The 23,160-nt window shown below is 55.0% G+C and overlaps 2 protein-coding genes across 2 annotated transcripts; both read left to right on the forward strand.

Annotated features, from left to right (window-relative positions):
* The first annotated feature begins 4,041 nt into the window (after window positions 1–4,041).
* Window positions 4,042–5,862, forward strand: LOC124101178 (olfactory receptor 6B2-like). Its single transcript, XM_046456965.2, has one exon. The coding sequence runs from the start codon at window positions 4,170–4,172 to the stop codon at window positions 5,355–5,357; it is 1,188 nt and encodes a 395-aa protein (XP_046312921.2). The 5' UTR covers window positions 4,042–4,169; the 3' UTR covers window positions 5,358–5,862.
* A 12,322-nt stretch (window positions 5,863–18,184) lies between these two features.
* Window positions 18,185–19,149, forward strand: LOC124101174 (olfactory receptor 6B2). The gene has a single exon (XM_046456959.2). The coding sequence runs from the start codon at window positions 18,187–18,189 to the stop codon at window positions 19,147–19,149; it is 963 nt and encodes a 320-aa protein (XP_046312915.1). The 5' UTR covers window positions 18,185–18,186.
* The last annotated feature ends 4,011 nt before the right edge of the window (window positions 19,150–23,160 follow it).

The following is a 23,160-nucleotide window of genomic DNA, read 5'->3' on the forward strand; positions in this document are numbered from 1 at the left end:
CGCCACCCACTTCCTTGGGGGTGGCAAGTGTTTTATAAAAGGGGGTCATTTTTAATGGAGGCTTTGGGTGTCAGTGGGACTCACGATGTGATCATTGTGGTAAGTGGGCCAGCCCCGAGGTACCCTGGCCCCGAGAGCGGGAGGCCTGAGTTCTCTGAAGATGCCATAGGGCTGGGCTTTTGAGTCTCATGGCCAGGGTGACATGTTAGGATCACATGTGTGCACTTCCCCTGTGATCCTGGGGAGGCTCTGTGTTAGGACCCCAGCACCGAGGGCCGTCCACACAGCAGAACAGTCCAGGCCCGCCCCAGGGGGGGCCCACCCCAGGGGGCCTGCCAGCCAGGGAGGCCTCGGGCTGTCTGCTTTCTCTGGAGCCACTGGAGCAGTTCTAGTCACCCCATGACCTGCGGAGCTCCCTGGTGTCAGTTTCCTCAGAAAGTGTCCCCTACCTGAGCTGCTGACTCCTGTCCTGACGTGCTCACGTGGGTAGTCTCCTGCTGCCCGGAGGCCCTCCTTCCCCAGTGTCACTTCATGTCCCCACTGAGTGGCTCTAGGAGGACCACTGTTGGGACCTCGGGTGCTAACCTGTGGCCAGTCCTGTACCTTGACCTGTCCACCTGCAGTGTGTCTTCTCCTCTGAATCTGGGCTTTACTGCACTGTCCACTCAGCTAGCGAGGCGTCCATCTCGGTGTCCTCCCCACCAGCCCATCGCTGCTGCCCCGCGGCTCCACTGCTTTTCCTAAGTAATGAAAATGGATTTTATTTTCTCTTCTACTTTCCTCACATTTGCCTTGAGGTTTTTCTGGCTTTCGGAGGGGAACTCGTTGCCTCCTTCTTTCTGGCTAAGCCATGAAGCATGGGGAGTGGAGATTGCACCGGCAGGCCCGTCACGGTGCTGCATGCAGTTCTCGGGGTCTGCCTGCCGCTCTGCGGGGAGGGGTGCCTCCCTTCTGTGTGGCTGGGAGCCTGCGGTCTCTGGCCTGAGCTGGCTTCAGCTGTCACACCCCTGTGTGGGAGAAGACGGGGAGTTCATGATCTCCACTTAAAGACACGCTGAACTGTTTTGAGGCACTGAATTTTTTTCTCCCATTATAAAGAAGGTGTTTTTTTTTTTGAGGGTACTGAGTTTAGTAGCCTTCAAACCAGCCTTGTAAGTAGCATTATTGATACCACATCTTTATCTACTTTGACCTGAGAGATGTAGTGTCAGATGTGTCTCAAAGTTGGCTCTTATTCCCTCATTTATGCCTGGTTCTGCCAAATACCAAGTCTGGTCTTTGCTGATTTGATGTTGAAGTCAAATTATTCACTGAAAGCTATATAAACAAAACTCACCTTGGATTTTTACTTAATAAGATATTAATCATGAAATCATGCTGTTCATTTGGGGTTTTTTTGAGATAAGTGAAAATTTTATTGTCTTGAATAACAACTAGAAAATTCACTCTAAATTTGTGATGTAGTTTAAACAAAAATACTCCCTGACTTTGTCCACTAAAAATAATAATGAATACATTAATTAAGGACCCAGAAGAAAGAAGCCCCTCTGTGCCCTGATTGGCAGCAACTTCATTTGTTTACTCTGTGAACCTCCACTGCAGCTCAAGTTCTGGCTCTGGGTCTTGCAGATGTTGTGGTAGATTCTGATTTCACAAGGTGGGAGTCCCTTCCTTTTGCCGAGTAAGTTTACCCTATTTACATTTATTGCCTGGTTGTGTTTTCCTTATTACAGTCATTGTTGTACATGTTTTTATATGTTTTCTTGTTTTTTAAAATCCTACGTTCTTTTAATACTGAGAGGATCCCTGTCGTCTTAAATACTGTGACCTGTGAAGTTTTCAACAACTTGTATCACTCTAAGGATAAACTCCAGGGATAAAATACAGCCTTGACTTCCTCCTCTGAAAACGAGGAAAACACATATTTTGCCTTTTACAGTCTCAGCCCCTCCTGGTTCTTCCTCCTGTGTTTAAAGGCAGCTTCTCTTTCTCCAGGTAAGTGTTCCTCTCCACGGGGGTCTGCTCGCTGTGAGGACTGACATGTGCACCTGGTTGTGCAGCCACCATGGGGCCCTGAGGGAAGGTTTCTTTCCCGTCCCTGCGGTCCTTCTGCCGCCGTCCTGGGCTGGGGACCGCCCTGCATTGCTTGAGCTCCCTGTTGAGGGTGGGCTCACAGGCCCTCCTTCAGAGTGGGTGGTCTTGAGCCCTCCCTGTTGCCCTCACACAGGAGAGCTCCAGGGAGACAGGACACTCAGGCCTTGTGACCCTGTCCCTCTGCATAAGTCCCTCTGTTGTCTTCTGTTCTCCTCCCAGCCCCCACACAGGGGCCCCCACCCTCCTCCCGGCCCCCACACAGGGCCCCCACCCTCCTCCCGGCCCCCACAGAGGGCCCCACCCTCCTCCCAGCCCCCACACAGGGCCCCCATCCTCCTCCCGGCCCCCACACGGGCCCTCCCCTCCTCCCGGCCACTGAGTCCAGGTGTTGGTCAGTGCCGCCCGGGAGCCTTGGTTGAGAATGGTGTTGCTTGTTGAATTCTTGGACCAGCCCTTGCCTTTTCTTTTTAAAGGATTTGGGAATTTGAAAATATGTAATGAGTCAACCTTTTGAATAAATAATGCATTCACAAGAATGAGGTTCAGAAAGGAGAACAGGTTCACTGTGAGGCACCTCCCTGGCCCTGTGTCCAGCATGGCTCTGTCCCTCCTGGGTGGCCGCTCAGGCTGCTCTGCTGGCTGTGTGTCCTCCCCGACCCTGTGCTGTGGGGACATCTGGAGCCTTCATTGCCACTCTTGGGAACAATCTGAGTCTGAGGATGGGCCTTGTGTGGTCTGCATCTGGAGGGTCCCCAAGGGCCCTATGCTGAAGACTTGGTGGCCAGCTGGTGGTGGAGCCTTTAGGAGCTTGGGCCCAGTGTCTCACAGGGCATATGGGGACCCCAGCCTCTTCCTCTCTGTTTTCCGGCCTCCGTGACAGGAGCGGTGTCCTCTGGCACACTGTGTATGGCAGTGTCCTCTGTACTCGGGGTGCTGGGCCGCCACAGGGCCAAAGCAGCAGGGCCAAGTGCACTGAGACGGAAGCCCTGAGCCCAGGGGCCTCCTCCTTTAGGTCGCTTCCCAGGTGTGCTGGCACTGTGTCGGAGCTGGCCAGCCCAGCTCTACAGCTCCATGTCTGCATGGCATTCCAGAGCACGGCTGTCACAAAGCCTCCTCAGCCAGGTGGCTTGTCAATTCAAACATTCAGGTTGGTTAAATCCGTCTTTCAGAACGAATTCTCTGCCTACTGAGGTTGTGACCGTCTGTTCTTAGAGCCTGCTAGAGCGTGGGGTTCCCAGCCCTGTATCTACCTGTCTCACAATCCCAGTCTCCAGCCAGCACCCAATGGGCTCAGTCCTTCTGTTGTTGGTATTTCATCAGGAGAGTGGCAGCCTTGGCATTAGAAGACCCAGGTTTGTGTCCTGCAACAGCCACCGCTGGGGATGAGTCCCTAAACCTTCCCCGTGGAGCCTCACACTCCCCCTCTAAAGGGAGCCTGGTCCCCCAGGGCTGCAACGAGGCTGGGAGGAGGAGCCAGGGGTCCAGACGCCCAGGTGGTAACAGCTGGGCATCCTCATCCAGAGAGCTGGGCTCGCAGCTCTGCCTGGACGCCTCTTCCCTGCTCTGGAAGCCAGTCTGCCACCCGGCTCCCAGCCCGCCTCTCACCCACACGCTTCCACGCAGCCTGTGCAGGGTGCAGGATGGCGCCTCAGCTGTGGACTCTGGAGAAAATCCTGGGCCTTCTCCACTCTCCTGCCCTGGACACCCCTCTATGTCAGCTTTCTCTCTTCCAGAACTTAGATGTGTCCCCTCCTTTGTGATGTCCCCTCTGATGCACAGAGCCAGGGACTTGGCCACCTTCCTGTTTTCCTGAGTACTGCACCCAGGGAGAGTCTGGGGGTGGGGTCCAGCTGCTTAGCACCTGTCCCCCACCTTTCCAGAGGCTCTATTGGCCTCACATCCCTGATAAAATCAACTCTGAACCAGGCAAAAGGTCAGACACCAGCCAACTGGGGTCTGACCAGAGCTGGGCCAGCTCTGCCACCTGGCAGAGCGGGGAGACACCTGACGGTGAGCCCAGAGGGCCTGGCAGTCACAACCATTGCCTGGATCAGAGACCGTGCGAGGAGCTGTGGATGTCCTTACGGCCACAGAGGCCTTGGGTGTGGCACTTGTTGGGCAGGAGTGGACAGGACTTTCCAGGGCCCCGTCTTAGAGTGACCTGGGACCTAAGGCATCTAGTCTTCAATGCTTACCTTGGAGATTGTTTTTCTCCTGCCCTGTTGCCGGCAAGGGCCAGGGTCCCGTCCCAGGCCTGGTTCTGTCCCCTTCTGCTGCCCTTCCACCTGCCATGCTTCCCCCTTGCTCTTTTGCAGGTGGAGAGGATGAGGGGTGAGAACGCCACCAAGGTCGGCACCTTCATCCTGCTGGGCTTCCCCACGGCCCCCAGGCTACAGTACGTGCTCTTCCTCCTCTTCCTGCTCACCTACCTCTTTGTCCTGGTGGAGAACCTGGCCATCATCCTCACCGTCTGGAACAGCGCCTCCCTCCACAGGCCCATGTACTACTTTCTGGGCATCATGTCAACCTTGGAGATCTGGTACGTGTGCGACATCATCCCCAAGATGCTGGACGGCTTCCTCCTGCAGCGGAAGCGCATCTCCTTTGTGGGGTGCATGACTCAGCTCTACTTCTTCAGCTCCCTGGTGTGCACCGAGTGTGTGCTCCTGGCCTCCATGGCCTACGACCGCTACGTGGCCATCTGCCACCCACTGCGCTACCAAGTCATCATGACCACGGGGCTGTGTGTCCAGCTGGTGGCCTTCTCCTTTGCCAGTGGCTTCGCCATCTCTGTGATCAAGGTCTACTTCATCTCCAGCGCCACCTTCTGTGGCTCCAACGTCCTGAACCACTTCTTCTGTGACATCTCGCCCATCCTCAAGCTGGCCTGCACAGACTTCTCCACTGCAGAGCTGGTGGACTTCGTCCTGGCCTTCCTCATCCTGGTGTTCCCACTCCTGGCCACCATCCTCTCCTACGGGCACATCACGCTGGCCGTCCTGCGCATCCCCTCGGCCACGGGCCGTTGGAGGGCCTTCTCCACCTGTGCCTCCCACCTCACTGTTGTCACCATCTTCTACACGGCCTTGCTCTTCATGTACGTCCGTCCCCAGGCCATCGACACCCGGAGCTCCAACAAGCTCATCTCTGCTGTGTACACAGTCCTCACGCCCATCTTGAACCCCTTGATCTACTGCCTGAGGAACAAGGAGTTTAAGGAGGCCCTGCGGAAGGCCCTGGGCCGGGGTGGAGCCGGGCCTTAGCAGGGGGCGCGTCCCATCTCCAGCAGCAGCTGAGAACCTGCGGCCCCTCTGATGGGGCCCCTGTGCCAAGCTGGAGGTTCTGGGCATTGGTGGGGCCGAGCCTCCTTATTACTCCACATCTGGTCTCCTTCAGATCACAGAGGCCGACTTCATGGCTGCTGTTGCTCCTGGATTTTATTGTTTTTTGTCTTAATTCATGAGCAAAGCAGAACTTGGCAAAGTTTAACGAATTTCCCCCACCTTTAAAATCGCCATAGGCATTTCAGAAGACAGAAAAGCATGCCAGCTCATCCTGCCATCCTCAAGAACGTGGGATGGTGAGGAGCTGGAGCCTCGAACCCGCGGCACAAAGAGCTCAAGAGTCACCTGAGCGAGCCTTCTTAGGACTGTGGGAGTGCACAGGTGTGCCGGCGGTCCTGGGGTACCTGGGGGAGTGCACAGGTGTGCCGGCGGTCCTGGGGCACCTGGGGGAGTGCACAGGTGTGCTGGTGGTCCTGGGGCACCTGGGGGAGTGCACAGGCGTGCTGGTGGTCCTGGGGCACCAGCCTCTGCTTCTTTCCTATGTAAATCCCATGCCCAGCCAATCAGCTGCTGAGAAAATAAAAAGCATTTTATCACTGCTTGAGTTGATCTCGGTCACCTTGTAACACATGCAGATGCCCAGGCAGGTGGGGACCATGTCTGCCCTGTCCTGCCCTGGACCCCCAAAGCCCAGCACAGGGCTAGTGCCCCACAGAGAGGACGCAGGGTGTGGTGCAGAGTGGTGTGTAAGTGGAGGCACACACAGGAGACCACAAGACAAGAGGCTAGAAGGGTCAGGAAGGCCACCTGGGTGGAGTGACAGTCACATCTCAAGGCAGGGAGAAGAGTTACTCATATTAAAGGGTAAAGAAAAAGGAGGAGCTTCAGGCAGTTTAGCCTTGAGAAGCCCAGAGGAAGGACGCAGCGTGAAGTGGAGAGACCTGGAGGGGCAGGGAGGCTGGGGTCTAGGCTCCAGGGGCGGCCAGAGGGCAAAGCCCCCAGCACGCACCAGCATGGCCAGCAAAGTCAGGACCCGAGGGCTCCCGGTGACACACAGCCTGGACGTTGACAGCAGCCACTGGTGGGGTGGGCTGTGTGGGCAGGCTGTGAGGTGGTGGGGGGCCCATGGGAGGCAGGGAGACCACCCAGGCTGAGCACTGGACACAGGGGTGGGATGGAGTGGCCAAGAGCTCTCTGTCTGGGTGTTCAGGTTGCATTTGGGGTCGGGGTGGGGAAGGCAGGAAAGGAGGCTACTTCTGGATTCACAGCTGGAGCCACCTGAGCTCAGGGTGAGCAAAGCCTCTCCGCGGGAGGCCACGCAGTCGGTTTGAGGCCAGCTTCCCTGGAAGCCTCTGGGAGTCCAGCCCTGTCGACCTGGTTTCACAGGAGGCAGCGGGGTGATCCCAAACAGAAGGAACGCTGCCCAGGTCTGGAGGTGTTTCCCTGGGGAGCGTCAGGCCAGCCATGCGGCTTGGCCATGGCCAGTTTGGCTTCAGGGACAGGGCTGGCGTGAGACCGGGACCTGGGCAAGCGTCACAGACCAGGTCTCCTGGAGGAGGCCTTCCTTGGGTCCTTTGAGGGCCTGCTGTGGGGGTGCAGACGGGGACCCTCCTGGATTTAACCTGGTGACAGTCCCCAGTCACGAGGGTGTGCAGCCCAGAAGTTCACTGCACGCGGAGTGTCAGCGCCTGCGTCCAGCAGATTCGGGACAGTGAGCAGCAGTGACGTGTACAACACCAACGACAGCGTCCACACCTGGGGGCTCAGGGCAGCTTGCTGAGAACACCCAGGGCACTGGTACTGGAGGAGCTGGCCTGACTGCTGGCATGAGCCCACAACCCCGCCATGGTCTGCTTTTTAACTAGAGGACAGGCCCTAGCTGAACTGCCCACGGACTGTGGTCCCACTGATTTTCCTGGAGGGAAGAGGAAGGTGGTGGCACGGGAGGCTTGACCTGTGGCCTGGGAAAGCCGTCCAGGCCAGGGGTGCCGGCTGCCCTGGAGAACCCGCTGCTCTGCTCTGCTCTAGTTCTCCTACGGGGCCCTACGGAACCGCGGGACTGGACGAGTCCGAGCCAACGTGGGTGGTGGGCACAGCCCCCATCAGGGATCCGGGAGCCTGTCCCAGATGCTGTTTCAAAAGGACCCCCTCAGGGTTCCCGATCACAAATGGTTTGTGGCTCAATGGGTGGGTCACAGAGGGCTTCCTGGTTAAGGACACTGTGTCATCTCGGAAGCCTGGCAGCTTGCATCCTAACAGGGTCACAGGCCTCCCAGGGACCACCACACAAGGGGCTGATCTGTGTTGTCCAGCAGGAGTGACCTGATTGTCACTAATACCTGTGGCCTTGGAAAGCCAATCGAGTCAGTTTTGAAGGCCAGTTTGGGCCTTCAAAAGTCGTGTGTCTTTCTGACCTCTCAGAAGACTGAGTGCTGCAGAGTCGGTAGAGGTACCTGCGTGTGTAAGACCTGACTTAACTGCTGTGTAACCTTTTCAGTAAAATGAGCTCCCTGTCACTCAAGCTCTAGAGAGATGCTCCATAAAGGAAAACACACTTTCTAAGAAGTTCTTAGCTTGTGCCATACATTGTATTTCCCACACGGGAAACCCTCTACCCAACCAGCAAACACAGACTGCTACAAGGACACACTGACCCCCATGATATTGGTGATAAACCGTTCTAGTAATTTTGGAAGTCACCCACCATTGTTTCTTATAATGTGGACTTCTTTTTTTTTTTTTTTTTTTTTTGATACCCAACCGTTGAGCCTAGGGGCACTCCACCACTGAGCCCTTTTTTATATTTTATTTAGAGACAGGGTCTGGCTAAGTTGCTGAGGCTGGCTTTGAACTTACAATCCTCCTGCCTCAGCCTTCTGAGTTGCTGGGAGGCTCCTGGTCCACTGTGCCTGGCGTAATTGTATCATTTTCTTCTGCTGCACGATGAGCTGTGGCTTTTAACAATGGAAGCTTCGAGGACTCAGGAGGAGGGGCAGCTGTTTGAGCCCTCCAGGGGCCGTACTGAACTCTGAGTTGACATCTTTTCAGGGGTGGGCTTTGTTTTTCCAGGTCAGGTCCATGGCACGGTTCACTAGGACAGCTGCCTGGGATCAGTCATAGAGTCCAATTTGTACGTCCTCACAGATCCAACTCGGAAGATTCAGCATTAAAATACTCCAGGCCTTTCCGTGGTGTTCAGGGTTAATTTTACAGGCATGAGCTTCAATCCTGTCAGGATAATGAGGTAGAAGAAGAAGACTGTTGGCTGGAAGTCTGCTTCTGATGCAAGTGCCCACCAGAACGAGAGGCCCTCTCAGGTTCCATAACATGCCAAGAGTCTGGGCGGCTCCGCGCACATACCTGCTGTCTGTGTACAGGTGACCTCGTCCGTCCGAGGCTGTAAGACACACTTGGAGCCCACAGCGCTGCAGTCCAGCCAACGTCCTTTCTCTATTGACTCACCTGGGCTGACGTTTGCCTTCAGAGTACAGCATTCGCTCAGGATCCTCCAAGGACCATCTCACAAACCAGCACAAGGGTCTATGGCTTCTGATGCTGCACTGGACAGAGGTGCGGCCTTCTCCATGGTGGGGCAGCAGTAGGAGAGGGGCAGGGTGACGGAGTTTGCAATGTCTTGGGTGGAAAATAGGAGACCAGAGAGGAATTCCAGAAGAGGCTAATAATCTACTTGCCGAGAAATGCTGAGTTTGGTTGAACTCTGGTAGAGTTGGAAATGAACTTGGAAATGAACTTGGAAAGAGTTCATTTCCCAAAACCAGTTCCTACAAGGCGTCTCCCAATAGGTTGTGCTCTACCTGGGCTTTCCAGAGGCAGGCTAAGCCTCAGCTGCGGGGTCTGTTCCCCATTGCTATGCTCATGAGTGAATGCAGCGAGAAGCTCAGGGGGATCTGGAAGTCCCAAGGCCTGCTGGGAGGGAAGGTCACCTACATTTGGCTACCAGAAGCCTTGTTGGGACCATCCATCCAAGGCCAAGGCCCTGGAACTGGGTTTATTCATTGGCAGGGGCAGGAAGGGTCAGTTCGGGATCCAGCACCTGCCAGTCCAGGAGCACTACTCAACCGTCCGGCTGCAGGTCAGGGGGGACTAGTCCCTCCCACTCTCTAGGAAACAGGGAAGTCCTGCAGCATTAAGTCTTGTCCCAAACTGAGGGCTATTTTTTTTTCTTCTTGAAAACTGAAGTTTCCCATGGAAGCCTGTGGCCTGGCAGGTGAGTGGCCTGAAAGGTAAGGTGAGCTGTCACATGCCTCCTAGGGAAGAGCAGAACTGCCTGGCAGCACCAGCGGGGGAGTCGGGGTGGCTTTGTGGACACTCCTGCAGCTGCAGGCCCACACTGGTGTGCCCAGGTAAAGGAGCAAGTGTTGACCCTCCATTGACTGGAAAAGCTGGCCAAAGCCGAGTCAGCAGGTGCGCTAGGTAATGAGGTAGGAGAACTGGGAGCTACAGGAAACCTGGTACCACAGTTTTGTTACTTGGTTGTCAGTCATCAATCAATTCTCCAACCTTACCCATGTTTTTTTTTAACTATCAATATTGGAATATTGTCAGGACTGTATACGTAATATTATGTCCTTTTTAAATGAAATCTTTGACAATTGACAAGAGTCTTTGATTCCTGGGAGCTTTAGAGGGTATTAGGGGATTTGTGCAAAGATTCAGGATGAGCTCATTGGACTCTGGGCCTATGGGCTCTGCGTTTCTAACCCTCGCTGGGTTAGTTGAGGAAGAGGCTCACGAAGGACCAGGAGTTCTGGAAAGACCAGGGGCAGCTGGCCAGGACACACTGGCTCTCCTGGGAGAATCGCTTGCTCTCCTCTGCCAACACCCTTCTTGGCCACAGCTGATCAAGTTGTCCATCCATCTGTCCCAGCCCCTGTCCTGTGCAGGAGTCCTATAGCCACCGGATGTACAGATTTGGACAAAACAGCAGAAGTCGCTCTCAGGCCATTTACATTCTATCAGGAGGGAGAAAAGTACTCAAATAAATAGACACTCAGTGGGATTCAGGGACACTTGCTAAGGAAAAGATGTACAATGGCTGTAATCAGCTGGAAGATGGCCCCCAAATATGTGTCCACGTTGAATCTCTGTAATCTGTGAACGTGACCTCATTTGGAAAATGGTCTTTGCAGATGTAATCAAGGAGCTGGGGACAAGAAGAGTATTGTAGATTGTTTTGGTAGCACTGAGAGCAATATCTAGTGTCCTTACAAGAGACACAGAGAAGATTTGGCACAAGGAGAAGGCAAAGTGACCCAGAGTGCCACCAGCCCTGGAGCCACCAGAAGCCAGAAGAGGCAGGACCCAGATTCTCACAGCCTTAGGAGGAGGCTGACCAGCAGGGAGGAAGAATGACATCCTGGGTTGCATGGGGTTGAAGGAGTGTGGGACGCAGGGCCAGCATGTGGAAGGAGAGACTCCTGAGGGGACAGCAAGTCCAGACACCCGGGGGAGATGGGGGAACCAGCGTGTTTGGAGGAGGGGTGCTGGGTGGAATCAGAGAGGAGAGACCAGTGAGCTCAGGGGAGATGGACTTGGGAAACAGGCCAGATGGTGGCTGGCCTCTTGGGCCTGACCAGTCCTTCCCTGAGAGCACAGGGCTGGGGCTCTGAGCTGGTCAGGACCTAAGGAGCTGTCGAGTCCCCCAAAGCAGCATGGCCCACCAGGGCTCTGGCTTGACTCCACCTCCAGCCTCAGCACAGCCTCCTCGCCCCCGGCCTCCCTCCTGCATGTGGAGTGTGGCTCCCTGCAGAAGTGTGGCCCGGCCCTCAGCACCAGAACTCAATGACCCTGTGAGCCCAGGGCCAAAGGGCTGCCCAGAGAAGCAGGCCTTCTCATGGGGACAGAAAGAGTTGCCACCAAGGCAGCGGGGAAGCACTCAAAAGGGCCCCGGGGCATGGGCTCCACAGAGGCCCAGACCCAGCTAATTGGCAGTGTGGGCAGCCCGTCAGCAGCACGGGGTAATTGGGCCCTGGAGTCACCATGCTCCTTCAGAAAAAGCCACAGCTTTTCCTCCCTGGTGCTTGGGGGAGGCCACATCTCAGGAGCCGGTTCAGGGGCCCTGGTCACTGGCCAGCCTGCAAGTTGCTGGACACGGGCATAAGCCACTCCTTGTCCCCTGGCAGCTGCAGCCCTTCAGAGTGAGCTTCAAGAGCCCCCAGGTAGGACCAGCACGTCATGCTGAAGAGGGTCTGTCTGGCCTTGTGTGATTTCAGAGTGCACTTATACCCTGCACCTTGGTGGAGCTGTGAGTGTGTGTGATGGTCGAGCCCTGGACCCAGCCCTTCCACACCCGGTGAGTATGGGGCGAGGACTCACCTCTGTGGTCTCAGCACCCCACATGATGGCTCATGGGGGCTCCAAAGTGACCCTTTTATCTGTAAGCACCATGTTGAGTGTGCATCTGTAGGTATTGTGCTGAGTACACGTCCGTGGGCACTGGGCTCAGTGTGCATCCATAGGTATTATACTGGGTGTGCATCTGTGGGTACTGTGCTGAGTACACGTCTGTGGGCACTGGGCTCAGTGTGCATCCATAGGTATTGTACTGAGTGTGCACCTGTGGGTACTGTGCTGAGTGCACATTTGCAGGCACTCTCTGAGTGTGCATCTGTGGGTACTGTGCTGAGTGCACATTCGCAGGCACTGAGTGCACATCTGTGGGTCCTGTGCTGAGTGCACATTGCAGGCACTGGGCCGTGCCCTAATGTCCAGCAGTGGCAGCCCAGCCAGACCCTCACTGCACTGGTAGAGTACCCACAGCTCCCATCCAGCTAAGGTCTGCTTCCAGGTGGCCCCACCAGGAAGTCAGGCAGGCCTCAAAGTAAACAGCTGCAGGCTGAAGGGGGTGCAGGAGAGGGGGAGGAGCTGCTGCAGGACCCTCTAACTGACTCCCCAAACACAGCCACTCGGGTACAGCAGTCTCCCCTTCCCTGAGTCAGGTTTCCTTAAAAGACCTGAGCTTGGATCTCTGGCCAAAGACGCTCTGTGTGCAGCACCCAGCAAGCTTCGTCCAGGGTGAGGGGACACTGGGTGCCCTCTTCAGAAGCCAGCTGCTCTGCCAGCTCCATCCAGGAAGAAGGGAGGCAGAGCCCACAAGATGCACCCACTCTCAGAGCAGGAGGGACCTGGGCAGGACAGGACAGTGGAGGCCAAACGTCCCCATGGAGCCAGGAGCACGGTTAAGAGCTACCTGTGCCCCTTGCTGGGGAGTGCAGGCCCTGGGGTGGGAGCCTCCGCCTGCGGCAGCTGAGCACAGGGTCCCCTGCAGCTTCTCCAAGCTCCAGATTATAAAAAACAACAACTACAAAACACAGCCATGGTCTCAAGAGCGGGTGACAGAGACAGTGTGCTGCACAGGCTCTGAATCTGTCAATAAACGCAGTTTTCCTCCAACCAGCCAGCCAGTGTACACCAGCCGAGTCCTTGTGATCATCACCACTGTCCACACAACCAGCCCCATCCAGGAGGACACACCATCCTGGGAGCATGAGACACAGCCTCCAGCAAACCCCGTGAACAGGGCAGGACCCCTGGAGTCCCAGAGTCCCTCCTCAGGATTCCAAAGCCCTCAGTGGCCACTCAGCTGGGAAGAGGACACAGCCACCCAGTGGTCTCTAGAGGGAACACTCAGAGCATGAGCAAGCTATGCTGCCAAGAGACCAAACCATCCCCTCTTCCCACTATGCCCGAGTCCACTAGACACCAGTGAGTCCACAGGCTTCTCCACGTCAGGGGCTGCAATTCACCAAGTACTCGTGGGTCACCTGTGGTCACAGCTGGGCAATCACACCTTCTTCCATTCTGGTCTTAATTCCACATCCACACACTCAAGTCACACATCACACTTCACAAGGATATACAGATAGGTCACAGAAAGACCGAGAAACAGTTAAGACAGCTGTGGGGTCACAGGATGCTGAGCCCAGGGCACAGGCAGAGAGAGGACTGCAGAGTCGCAGGGCCACTGCAGGTGGTCAGATGAGGGTGGTCAAGGCAGGGGTTCCTGATGCACAGGAACTTCAGAGTGTCAGCTGAGGTGTCAGCTTGGAGTGGGTCACGTATCGCTGTCACAGGAGGAGAAAAGGCACAGTGCTGAATCCCAAAGGGGACAGAACAAGAGATCTGTCATGTGGTGATTTTCCTGGGCAAGACTTGTGACAAGTGAGCAAGTGACAGGGTCAGGGTGCTGCTGTGTTCAATCTTGGGGCTCTTCTTTATATGGGTCTTGAGTGAGAGGGTTGGAATTATGGAGGTTGATAAGCTCCTGTGTCTGGTGTTCCTAGTATGAGTTGGGACGCCCACAGGTCCAGGCGCTCCTTGATAGAGTTTGATAAATTGACACACGTAAGTTAACTATCAGTTCATGCCTTCTGGGAGTGCTGGGGGACGCTGCTTGTTCACTGTACACACAAGGTGCGGCGTCACCCGCCTGGGCAACTGTGCCCATATGGAGAAATTCCTGAGAAACTGTTGCATTACAAACTGGTGCAGCCTGAGAGCTGCTGTTCTGCACACCATGGAGTCACCAGGGCAGAGACAGCCTGAGGACTGCTGTTCTGCACACCATGGAGTCACCAGGGCAGGCACAGCCTGAGGACTGCTGTCCTACACACCATGGAGTCACCAGGGCAGGCGCAGCCTGAGGACTGCTGTCCTACACACCATGGAGTCACTAGGGCAAGCACAGCCTGAGGACTGCTGTTCCACACACCATGGAGTCACCAGGGCAGGCACAGCCTGAGGACTGCTATTCCACACACCATGGAGTCACCAGGGCAGGGACAGCCTGAGGACTGCTGTTCCACACACCATGGAGTCACCAGGGCAGGGACAGCCTGAGGACTGCTGTTCCACACACCATGGAGTCACCAGGGCAGGCACAGCCTGAGGACTGCTGTTCCACACACCATGGAGTCACTAGGGCAGACACAGCTTGAGGACTGCTGTTCTACACACCATGGAGTCACTAGGGCAGGCACAGCCTGAGGACTGCTGTTCCACACACCATGGAGTCACCAGGGCAGGCGCAGCCTGAGGACTGCTGTTCTATACACCATGGAGTCACCAGGGCAGGCGCAGCCTGAGGACTGCTGTCCTGCATACCATGGAGTCACTAGGGCAGGCACAGCCTGAGGACTGCTGTTCTACACACCATGGAGTCACTAGGGCAAGCACAGCCTGAGGACTGCTATTCCACACACCATGGAGTCACCAGGGCAGGGACAGCCTGAGGACTGCTGTCCTACACACCATGGAGTCACCAGGGCAGGGACAGCCTGAGGACTGCTGTTCCACACACCATGGAGTCACCAGGGCAGGCACAGCCTGAGGACTGCTGTTCTACACACCATGGAGTCACCAGGGCAGGCGCAGCCTGAGGACTGCTGTTCTGCATACCATGGAGTCACTAGGGCAGGCACAGCCTGAGGACTGCTGTTCTATACACCATGGAGTCACTAGGGCAGGCACAGCCTGAGGACTGCTGTTCTACACACCATGGAGTCACCAGGGCAGGCGCAGCCTGAGGACTGCTGTTGTACACACCATGGAGTCACCAGGGCAGGCGCAGCCTGAGGACTGCTGTTCTACACACCATGGAGTCACCAGGGCAGGCGCAGCCTGAGGACTGCTGTTCTACACACCATGGAGTCACCAGGGCAGGCACAGCCTGAGGACTGCTGTTCCACACACCATGGAGTCACCAGGGCAGGCGCAGCCTGAGGACTGCTGTTCTATACACCATGGAGTCACCAGGGCAGGCGCAGCCTGAGGACTGCTGTCCTGCATACCATGGAGTCACTAGGGCAGGCACAGCCTGAGGACTGCTGTTCTACACACCATGGAGTCACTAGGGCAAGCACAGCCTGAGGACTGCTATTCCACACACCATGGAGTCACCAGGGCAGGGACAGCCTGAGGACTGCTGTCCTACACACCATGGAGTCACCAGGGCAGGGACAGCCTGAGGACTGCTGTTCCACACACCATGGAGTCACCAGGGCAGGCACAGCCTGAGGACTGCTGTTCTACACACCATGGAGTCACCAGGGCAGGCGCAGCCTGAGGACTGCTGTTCTGCATACCATGGAGTCACTAGGGCAGGCACAGCCTGAGGACTGCTGTTCTATACACCATGGAGTCACTAGGGCAGGCACAGCCTGAGGACTGCTGTTCTACACACCATGGAGTCACCAGGGCAGGCGCAGCCTGAGGACTGCTGTTGTACACACCATGGAGTCACCAGGGCAGGCGCAGCCTGAGGACTGCTGTTCTACACACCATGGAGTCACCAGGGCAGGCGCAGCCTGAGGACTGCTGTTCTACACACCATGGAGTCACCAGGGCAGGCGCAGCCTGAGGACTGCTGTTCCACACACCATGGAGTCATCAGGGCAAAGCCTGCTCTCCACACTCAGTATCAGACCCTGGGCCTCCTTGAGTGGCAGGCGGTCATTATCACTGTTGTAAAGGAGGCGGTGGGATGTGCTGGGATGTGCTGCTCTTGACACTGAGCTGCATGCTGGCCTTGTGACAGGGAACTCACTGGGGTGGGTGGTGCCTGTCATGGGTGCTCCACTTGAGGGCAGGAGTGTGGGCATGGCCCAAGTCCAACCAGAGCCTGGGTGATTCCTTTCAGATTTCCTCCTCTATGCAGAACTGCCCCATGAAGTCCAGAGTTACAAGCCAGCCCTAGAAGTGCCATCAGCCCCCAGAAGGCGCTTGCTCCCACCCCCAAGGCAAAACACCTGGCCGCTGGGCTCCACGGGACCCTCTCCTGTCCTTGGCACTGTCAGCTGCTTCCCCTCTCACCTCTTCCTCCCCCATCAGTGTCTGGGGCCACCGCCTGGGGGCTTGTGATGGCAGCAACTGTCCTCAAGGTTATGGATGCTGGAAGCTCAAAACAGAGGGATGGCGGGGCCCTGCTCCCTCCTAACCCTAAGTGAGAACCCTGCTTTCCTGGTGGCTGCACTGCCTCTGCCCCCTAGTGACGTCAGCTCTCAACCCGGGAGCTGACCAAAGGGCCTGGGCGACCTCTGCCTTGCACGCAGTTCTGCACCTGCCTCAGCCCGAGGGCAGCTGTCTGTTGGCCCCTCCCCTGTCTCCACGTGTTCCTTTCTTTCACAAGGACACTGCGGTTGGATATAGGGACGTGGCTGGGGCAGGGAGACAGAGGCCCAGCAACCCTGAGAGTCTGGGGGTCTCACATCATAGTGCTCCCGGGGCGCTGCCGTCGCTCAGCCGGGAGCTGAGTCCTGATGTTGCTGGAACCTTCTCTGCTCTCCAGCAGCTATCACTTTGGGGGTCTGCCCTGGTTAGCCGGAAGCCTGACCCTGTGCCGAGGCTGCTGCCCCAACTGCGGGAACCTTGCCAGCTGTGGGGCGGGCACTCAGTGTGGCCTCCCTCTGTGTCTGTGGCCGCTGGGACCTCGAGTTCCACCTGACTGGCCTTGGATTGGCACAGGTCTTGGGTCTCCAAGCTCTGGCGTGCTTGCCTGCAGCACCCTGCCCTGTCTATCACAACTGCCTGGACTCTGACCAGTCCCCTGCCCACCACCCCTGCCCCTGTGTGCTTCCCCCCCCAGGGGCCCCAGGCAAGTGACTTCAACTCTCAGGTGGCACACCCAGCCCTTGGGTTTCTCTGGATGCTTCCCTTTGTTGGCTTATCTGTGTTCACCTTGTTGGCATTTTTGTGAGTGAGTTACAGTCGTCCGTAATGTCGGGCCATCTTGACAGAGTCCTAAGCGCGAGGAGTATGATGGCTCCACTTCAGCCCCAGTCTCCTCTTCCTCTCCCCTCCCTGCCTTCTCCTGTCCTCCTCTCCTGGTCTTCTGCCCCTTGTTTCCACTGGCTCACAGGGACCTCGCTGTGGACCCTGCATCCCACAGCCCCTCCCCCTCAGCCCCTCCCTGGCTCTGCTAATCTCCCTCCTATTTCCAGGGACCCCTCCCCACTCTGCCCTGCCTTGGTCCAGCTCTGTGGCCTGCTCTTGCAGAGGCTTGTTAATGTCAAAGCACCTAAGCCACCGCTACGGTCTCAGAGCCACTTAGGACCAGGAACCCCTGCCCTGGCTGGGCCACGCTGATCCTCACCCACCCTGCCAACCAGAAGAGCCAAGAACAGGGCCAGTCCTGCTGGGAGGGGCCAGCACTCGCTGCACCCCACTGGCCCTGGTGGCCCTGTCCCCGCAGCCCCACCCCGACCTGCCCTCACCTCACAGCATGCTCTTGATGCACTGGGACATGGGTCCTCCCTCCTGGGTCTGCCTGGGGTAGCTGTGCACCGTCCTTCTCTGTGCCTACCACTGCCTGTCCCTGCAGAACTGCATCGTGGCCGGGTGGGCACGTCACGGCCTGCTGGCACCGGCCCTCCCACAGTGCTTCTCCCGGCTCTGCTCAGGCCTGCTCTGGCCTCCGTCTCCCCATGTTTGACCTGAGTTGGCTTCTTGCCACCACTCTAGTCTATGGCCAGAAAGGCAGGGATGTGGTCGTGAGTATGGGCACACGTGTGTGAGCATGTGTGTGAAGGTGCGTGTGAGCTCCGATGAGTGTGTGTGCACACCTGCAGCTCAGCCTCTCCTCCTCAGCCACTTCATTACAACATCCAGACGCAAGCAGGCAGGACTTCCTACTTGAAGACCTGAGAGACGAATGAGTCACCACTCTGCCCTGTTGCCGGAAAGGGCCAGGGTCCCATCCTGGGCCGAGGCTCACCCCCAGGCCTGGTTCTGTCCCCTTCTGCTGCCCTTCCACCTGCCATGCTTCCCCCTTGCTCTTTTGCAGGTGGAGAGGATGAGGGGTGAGAACGCCACCAAGGTCGGCACCTTCATCCTGCTGGGCTTCCCCACGGCCCCCAGGCTGCAGTACATGCTCTTCCTCTTCTTCCTGCTCACCTACCTCTTTGTCCTGGTGGAGAACCTGGCCATCATCCTCACCGTCTGGAGCAGTGCCTCCCTCCACAGGCCCATGTACTTCTTTCTGGGCTCCTTGTCTTTCCTGGAGATCTGGTACGTGTCTGACATCATCCCCAAGATGCTGGACGGCTTCCTCCTGCAGCGGAAGCGCATCTCCTTTGTGGGGTGCATGACTCAGCTCTACTTCTTCAGCTCCCTGGTGTGCACCGAGTGTGTGCTCCTGGCCTCCATGGCCTACGACCGCTACGTGGCCATCTGCCACCCACTGCGCTACCAAGTCATCATGACCACGGGGCTGTGTGTCCAGCTGGTGGCCTTCTCCTTTGCCAGTGGCTTCGCCATCTCTGTGATCAAGGTCTACTTCATCTCCAGCGTCACCTTCTGTGGCTCCAACGTCCTGAACCACTTCTTCTGTGACATCTCGCCCATCCTCAAGCTGGCCTGCACAGACTTCTCCACTGCAGAGCTGGTGGACTTCGTCCTGGCCTTCCTCATCCTGGTGTTCCCACTCCTGGCCACCATCCTCTCCTACGGGCACATCACGCTGGCCGTCCTGCGCATCCCCTCGGCCACAGGCCGTTGGAGGGCCTTCTCCACCTGTGCCTCCCACCTCACTGTTGTCACCATCTTCTACATGGCCATGATCTTCATGTATGTCCGTCCCCAGGCCATCGACTCCCGGAGCTCCAACAAGCTCATCTCTGCTGTGTACACAGTCCTCACACCCATGATAAACCCCTTGATCTACTGCCTGAGGAACAAGGAGTTTAAGGAGGCCCTGCGGAAGGCCCTGGGCCGGGGTCAGGGTCACAGCAGGATAGTCATGTTGCCTAGAACCTGATCTGTGATGACAAAGTGATGTTTCATATGGCAACTAATGCTCTTTAAATTATCAATGAAATTTAACAAACTACTCACCTATTCACAATAAAGAGCCTTCATCTTGGTGTGTGTTCAGAACAGGGCCACACTCTTGCAACCAGCTCCCCAAGGGACCGAGAATTAGATGCTTCCTGCCCTGTAGTCATTGTCCCTGCCCCAAGAGAACTACTGCCCTGCTGAGAGCCATAGCTAAGGTGTCATTCCTACTTAGCTATGGCTCTCAGCACTGCCCTGACTTCTAGAGCCAGATGCTAGTTTGGGTGTTTTGAGGTTTTTATGAGTGGGACCACAAAGCATTCACACTTTACATCCAGCTTCTTGGTTCATCATGACGCCTGTGTGAGTCCTTGATGTTCCTGCCCTTAGTGAGAATCCATGCACCACACTGCTGTCTAATCATCACGAGGGTGTCACAAGGCATGCCTGCATTTTACTGTTGATGGGCAGTGTTATGGGTACTGCCTATTATGGAGAGTGCTACTGTGAGCATTCTGGTTTATGTCCATGCAGTTTTGCAAACTACACAAACTACCTAGGAGAGACCTAGTCATACAGGCTGTATCTATGATTGCTGCAACGTGAAGTATACATATGGTCAGGTTTAGCAGAAACTGCAAAACTGTTTTCCAAAGTGGTATACCAAAGTGGCGTCTACTAGGGGTGCCGGAGAATTCTAGTAGCTCCATATCCCTGCCAACACTTAGTATTACGTGTATTTTTCAATTTAGCTATTCTTCTGGGGTGGTGACGGTATCTCACTTCGACTTGAACTTGCTTTTCCCCAGTGACAAGTGCCATTGAGCATCTTTGTAGCACCTAGTGGCTTACAGTCCTTTTGGATACAACCTAGGCAGTACCCATAATACTGTCTATGCCTCTTCATGTCTTCTACCTACTTTCACATGGGTTTCTTCCACACACAGGGGTCACATGCTCTGGTTCCAGGCCTCTGGTGGCTGCGTTTATGCAGAAATCCCTCAGGTGGTGGGCTTGCATTTGTGTCCTCCAACGGTGCCTCTAATGAAGAGAGGTTCTGTTATTCCATGTCCAGTGTTTGGATACCCCTTTGTAGTTATTTTCCATTTAGGACACGTTTGCCCTCCCCCTCCGGCATGAAGATATTCTCCTGCTTCATTCTAGAAGGCTTTTTGTCTTGTTTTTCACGTTTGAATATGATTTTCCTTTATGGGCTGAGATGACCACTCGTTGCTCTGTGGAGTGACACTGACCTGCTCCCACACTCCTTTCCCTCTGCACTGTACCCTGTCAGTAAACCCAGAGTGCATGTCTATGGATCATGGTGCTTGGCCTCTCTCCTGGACCTCTCTTTCCCCATAAGTCAGGTCCGCTGCAGCACCTGTGCCACACTGTGGCCATTACTGTAGTTCTGCCATTGACTTTCGTGTCCCTCAGCATGCTCTCCACCCACGTTCTTTTGTTCAAGATTGCCTTGGTGGTTCTTAGCTCCTCCAAAGAGGTGGATATATATTTTAGAATCTGCTCATCACTGTCAACAAAAGAAAAACTTTTTGGAATTTTACTGGGATTATGTTGAATCTAAAGATCAGTCTAGAGATGAGCGTCATTGTTAACAGTATCAAGACCTTCCACCTACAAAGGCACATCCCTCTTTTCGTGCACAGCTTCTTCAGTTTCTCAATGTTACTTTGTAGTTTTTCAGTATAGGGCTCTTTCAGGTCATCCTGGTATTTGAATATTTTAACACAAATAGTACCTTTTAAATTTAAAAAATTTATATTATTTTATGCTGGGACATATAATATATGTTTTAAAGCTTTCTTTTGGACATAATGATATATTTACAGGAAGTTGCAAAGAACCACACCGGGTGCGCCCTGCCCACTACCAGATCTCCCCAAATGGCATTGTCTTGCAGGATGTGGTACAAGTGCTGCCAGTCCCAGGACACCTACCATGGTACAGCCTGCCGGGTTGTCCAGGTGCCACCAGTTACACACGCACTCGTGTGTGCACAAGTGTGAGTGCATGTGTAGCACTGTGCAATTTTACCACCTGCACAGGTCACTTCATGGACATCATTGTAACCGAGATGCAGCGTCTCCATCACCAGCATCTGTCTCACACTATGGCTCTGTAGACGGCCCCCTTCTAGCCTCTGGCCACCATGATTTGTTCTCCTCCACATGTTGTTATTTCAAGGATGTGATGCAGAAGGAACCACGCCCCCAGCCCTTTGAGACTGGCCTGTTGTCACTTCACCCATTCAGCTGCATGCGCTGCTCTGTGAATCCGTCATCTGTTTTTTCTGCCGAGCAGCATCCCATAGTGTGGCCTGCCACAGGGCGCTGACCCTCACAGCTGAAGGACAAGGGAGTGGCTCTGGTTTTCCACTGGGGAAGTGGGAAGTGCTGGGAACACAGCTGCACATCTCTCATTCTCATTTCTCTGGGGTAAATGCTGACTTGTGTGGTAAATCTGTTCAGATTAAAGGAAACTTGCATATTCTTCACCAGAGCGGCTACCCCATTTCCCAGTGTCATGAGGCCTGTGGGGATGAATCATCTTCTCTGCATCTCCCCAGCACCTGATGCTTTGTTTTTATTTTGGCATGTGCTACATTTGTACTAATATCTCCTTGTGGATTTAGCTTACATTTCTCCCATGACCACTGAGGCTGAGGACGTCTTCCTGTGCTTATCTGCTGTCCGAATATCCTCTACAGTGCAGTGCCTGTTCACGTCCTTCCAGGTGTTCTAACTGGATTGCTCATTTCTTCACGTTGCTTGGGGCGCTCTTTACGCACTCCAGATCCAGGTCCTTGGTCAGGTGTGTCTGCAGCGCTTTCTTCCTGTCTGTAGCTTGTCTTCTCATCCTCCAAAGAGCATCTCTCCGCAGGAATTTTTGATTTTGATGAGGTCCAATGTTTCCTTTTACAAATCACATTTTTGATGTCAAATCTAGGAAATCTTTCCCTAGTCCCAAACCACTACCCTCTCTTTCCCCAGAAGTCTGGTAGTTGGCTTTTGTTGGTTTTAGGAGTGAAGTTCACATCCAGGTACATTTCCCCGTGGCCACCTTTCATTGAACTTCATTTGTTGTCAAATGTTGGTTGAGAATACATGTTATTTATTTCTAGTTGCTGTGCTCTTTCATTGATCCATGTGTCTATGAGCAGGCCGCCTCTATCAATACATGTTCTTGATGGATGTGGTTGTATGGTAAACCTTAACACTAGGCCACCGATTACTGACTTCACCTTTTCCCCCAAATTATTGTGGCAAGGCCTTTATATGTCCACATAAATTTTGTAAGTTTGTCTATGCCTATAGAAAACCTTGCCGATGTCAGGATGGTAATCCCATATAACCTACACATAGATGTGGAAAGCACGGACAATGCCTGTGGGCTTGTGACCATGAAGAGAAGTGCAGTCTGAGGTTTTTCTCTTTCACCAGTGTTTTATACTTCTCAGCAAGCAGGCCCGTGCATTGCATTTTATTTGGAGAAATTGTAAATAGTATTCCAACTTTCATTTCCGTGGTTTACAGAATGCTATGCGTGCTGTGTGATTTTGTGTTTATCTTTTATCTTACACCCTTGCTGAACTCACCTATTAGCTCTGGGAGGTCTTTTATAGATTCCTTTGGGTTTTCTGTGTAAACAATAGTGTCCTCTACAAACGAAGACAGTTTTTTTGCTTATTTTCCAATATGTGTGCATTTCACGTCTTTTTCCCCCCTTTGGACTTGAGTGTAGATCTGGCAGGACCTGCGCACCCGGTCCAGGGTCGCAGGGCATGGCCCTTCTCCCTAGTGCTCAGGTAGAACCCGGGCAGCGCGGCGTCACACTCCCCCACAGCTCTACCCCATCCCGAAACCGGCAGCCAGCCCCGACCTCTGCGGAGAGCCCGCCAGACTTCCCAGCACACCTTTCGCCCGGGCCCCGCCCCTTCCGCCTTATGTAGAAGTTCTGACAGGCGCCGCGGGCA

The sequence above is a fragment of the Marmota monax genome, unplaced genomic scaffold (genome assembly GCF_021218885.2).
Source record: "Marmota monax isolate L192 unplaced genomic scaffold, Marmota_monax_Labrador192_F-V1.1 WCK01_AAM20220418_F8-fsc00230, whole genome shotgun sequence".
Classification (NCBI taxonomy): Eukaryota; Metazoa; Chordata; class Mammalia; order Rodentia; family Sciuridae; genus Marmota; species Marmota monax.